This window comes from Teleopsis dalmanni, chromosome 2, assembly GCF_002237135.1.
Source record: "Teleopsis dalmanni isolate 2A chromosome 2, ASM223713v2, whole genome shotgun sequence".
NCBI lineage: Eukaryota > Metazoa > Arthropoda > Insecta > Diptera > Diopsidae > Teleopsis > Teleopsis dalmanni.
Genome location: NC_051847.1, coordinates 69,451,942 through 69,454,446, shown reverse-complemented (window position 1 = coordinate 69,454,446; position 2,505 = coordinate 69,451,942). Strand labels below are relative to the sequence as shown.

The 2,505-nt window shown below is 27.3% G+C and overlaps 1 protein-coding gene across 1 annotated transcript in view; it reads right to left on the bottom strand.

Moving 5' to 3' along the window:
- Window positions 1-1,710: 1,710 nt before the first annotated feature.
- The window catches only part of LOC119674788 (integrin alpha-PS3-like), an 18,473-nt gene continuing 17,678 nt past the window's right edge, over window positions 1,711-2,505 (bottom strand). Inside the window, exons 13-14 of the mRNA XM_038085942.1 lie at window positions 2,267-2,482; window positions 1,711-2,189 (exon numbers count right to left, since the gene is read on the bottom strand). Coding sequence (XP_037941870.1) covers window positions 2,076-2,189; window positions 2,267-2,482 — 330 coding nt within the window. The 3' untranslated portion in view covers window positions 1,711-2,075. The remainder of the gene's footprint in view (window positions 2,190-2,266; window positions 2,483-2,505) is intronic.

Genomic DNA, 2,505 nt, shown 5'->3' with positions numbered 1-2,505 from the left:
ATATATTTATTCACAAATAATTAAATTAAAATTCACAAAGTATATACGAATAAAAAAAAAAAGAAAGAAACTGAGATTGGAATGATCGTCGATTATCACCACGACCGCTAATGTAAATGTCTACGTCGAATAAGTTATAGAAGGTGCTCGAAAGTTGTAGGAAATCAAACATTTTATTAAGAAAAATTAAAAGTAAAGATGGTTATAAAATTCTGCACTATATCACAATCCTTTCCCTAACCGTGAGAGAATGAGATACATCACTACATTCCAATCACTCGATAAATGAATGAAATTTTCACAGATTTGCGTTAATCGTGTCCAAATACTCTCAGTGGTTGCCAAAATAATCAAATTCTTGTAATTTTTTTTATTTTTTTAATAAAATTAAAATTAAACTAAAAAAATTGCAATAACTGTCAATTAAGTGCGTTATCGGGCCACTGCAATCACCCGAGTGGATACAGCCAGATTTTTTTCTGATGGGCTTATTGAAGTGAGAGGTTTATACCAATAACGCAAGACCAACATCCACCAAAAAATAGCCATTATAGCAACCAAAACATTAGAAAATATAATTGATAATGCCCAAAATCATGCACTTTACGACAATCGATCTAAAAGAGTGTCTTCAAAAAGGGTCTTCAAAAAGTCATGTCTCTTAAAAGTCTAGTTAAATGATATTTAAATGGAAAAACAAATAAAGTTTTTTTTTCACTTCCATTTTTTGTTAATTATATGGATCGAACTAATATAGCCAACCCTGTGTAACCCTAAATTTTAAATTATATTCATTATCATTAGTAAATTATATTATTTGTATTATATTTTGAGAATATCTTACTTTTTAAAATTCCTTAGCAAAATTTTAATATATTGTTACATAATATGCTATATATAAGTATCATGAATAACAGGAGTAGCTTAATGTGGCAACGCGAAGCAAACTATTTCTACACAGATGAAAGAACACCTATTCTTTATAGAGTGAGTGCTCGAAGCTTGCAATTATAAAAGTGGACTCGCATTATAAAGTCGTGTTTTGGCGGATTTGAATAAATAATTAAATAGAGCCTATAAAAAAAATATAGATTCTAAAACTATGTGTTTAGTTATGTTCATAATGTTCAGTGTTATCGTTTAAAGCGTTAAAATCTTTTATATGTTTATAAATCTAGTTTACATCTTTCACTTAGTAATGTAAATATATTCTTCTTACTAATGAGCTTCAAAATATTTTTGAACCTGAACTAATTGCTTAACTTTTTAAATTCATATTATATGAAAACAAAACATTCTAAAAACTTATCTTTAAAAGTGTCAGCTCAAGACCTCTCCGAAAAGAGCTTTATAAAAGGTTGCAGATGTTTACAAACTCTTCAAGTTTCATATGGAACACAATAGACTAATAAATGTAAGTAGATCGCTTTGACCTTACCTAACGAAAATGTTATCAATAAATAAACAAAATTTACTTAATTATAAAAAATATTTAAATTTATTAAATATATTTTAATACTCGTTTTCTATTTTTATGTATAAAATTTTACAAAGTTTTTAAGTTCTTAAAATTTAATTGTAAACTTACGCTAAGCCAAATAGTGAACAAACAAGTCTTTTCTTACAAAAATCATTGAATATTTATATATGTATTATTTTTACATACTCATATATATACTGATTTCTATATATAATATATTCATGGCAGCTTTGCTTAAAACTATTTTTTTAATTAACACATTTAATGGAAATCGAAGACTATTCAAAAATAAATAATAGATATAGAGAACAACTTAACTGCAAAGTAGTTACATTTGGTATCATCATTGCTTAAATAAGACTAAAAACACTTTAAAATACTTCTAAAAATTAAAATAAAATAAAATAAAATAAAAAATTATAAATACTCGCTTAAAATACATCAACTTTAAAAGTTTGTGATGGTTTTGTTTTAAAATTAAACTTTAATACTGCAAGTCCCTTGGATGCAGTTAACAGCGCGTCAGAAATTATTTACAGAATAAAGACACACACAGCAGCAAAACAGAAAAGTCTTGCCAATGGGTCCGGCCACATTAGTTTCTTTCAGTGTTAAGATTTTCTGCTTCTGGTTCAACATCAGCACCAGCTTGATTTTGATTAACCAATTTATCCATTTCATCTCTCGTGGATCGTTTGAAGAAACCATACTAAAAAATGACAAAATAAAACAAAAGTCATTTCACATATTCTCTGCTTTAAATATCGATTAATCTATTCTACTCACTCTATACATAAGATATGTCATGAGAGCTAATAACAGCAATCCACCGATTACTGCCAAGATTATCACCCAAATAGGTGTGCTATAAAGTTGATATTTCGATATAACATTGTATTCAATTTTTTTAACAACTGATATTGATTTTCCATCGCTGTCTCCCACTCTTGCAATATCCAGTCCAATGTGTATAACAAAATAATCCCATGGTTCAATTAAAATTTGATTAACTTCTTTGAGATCGA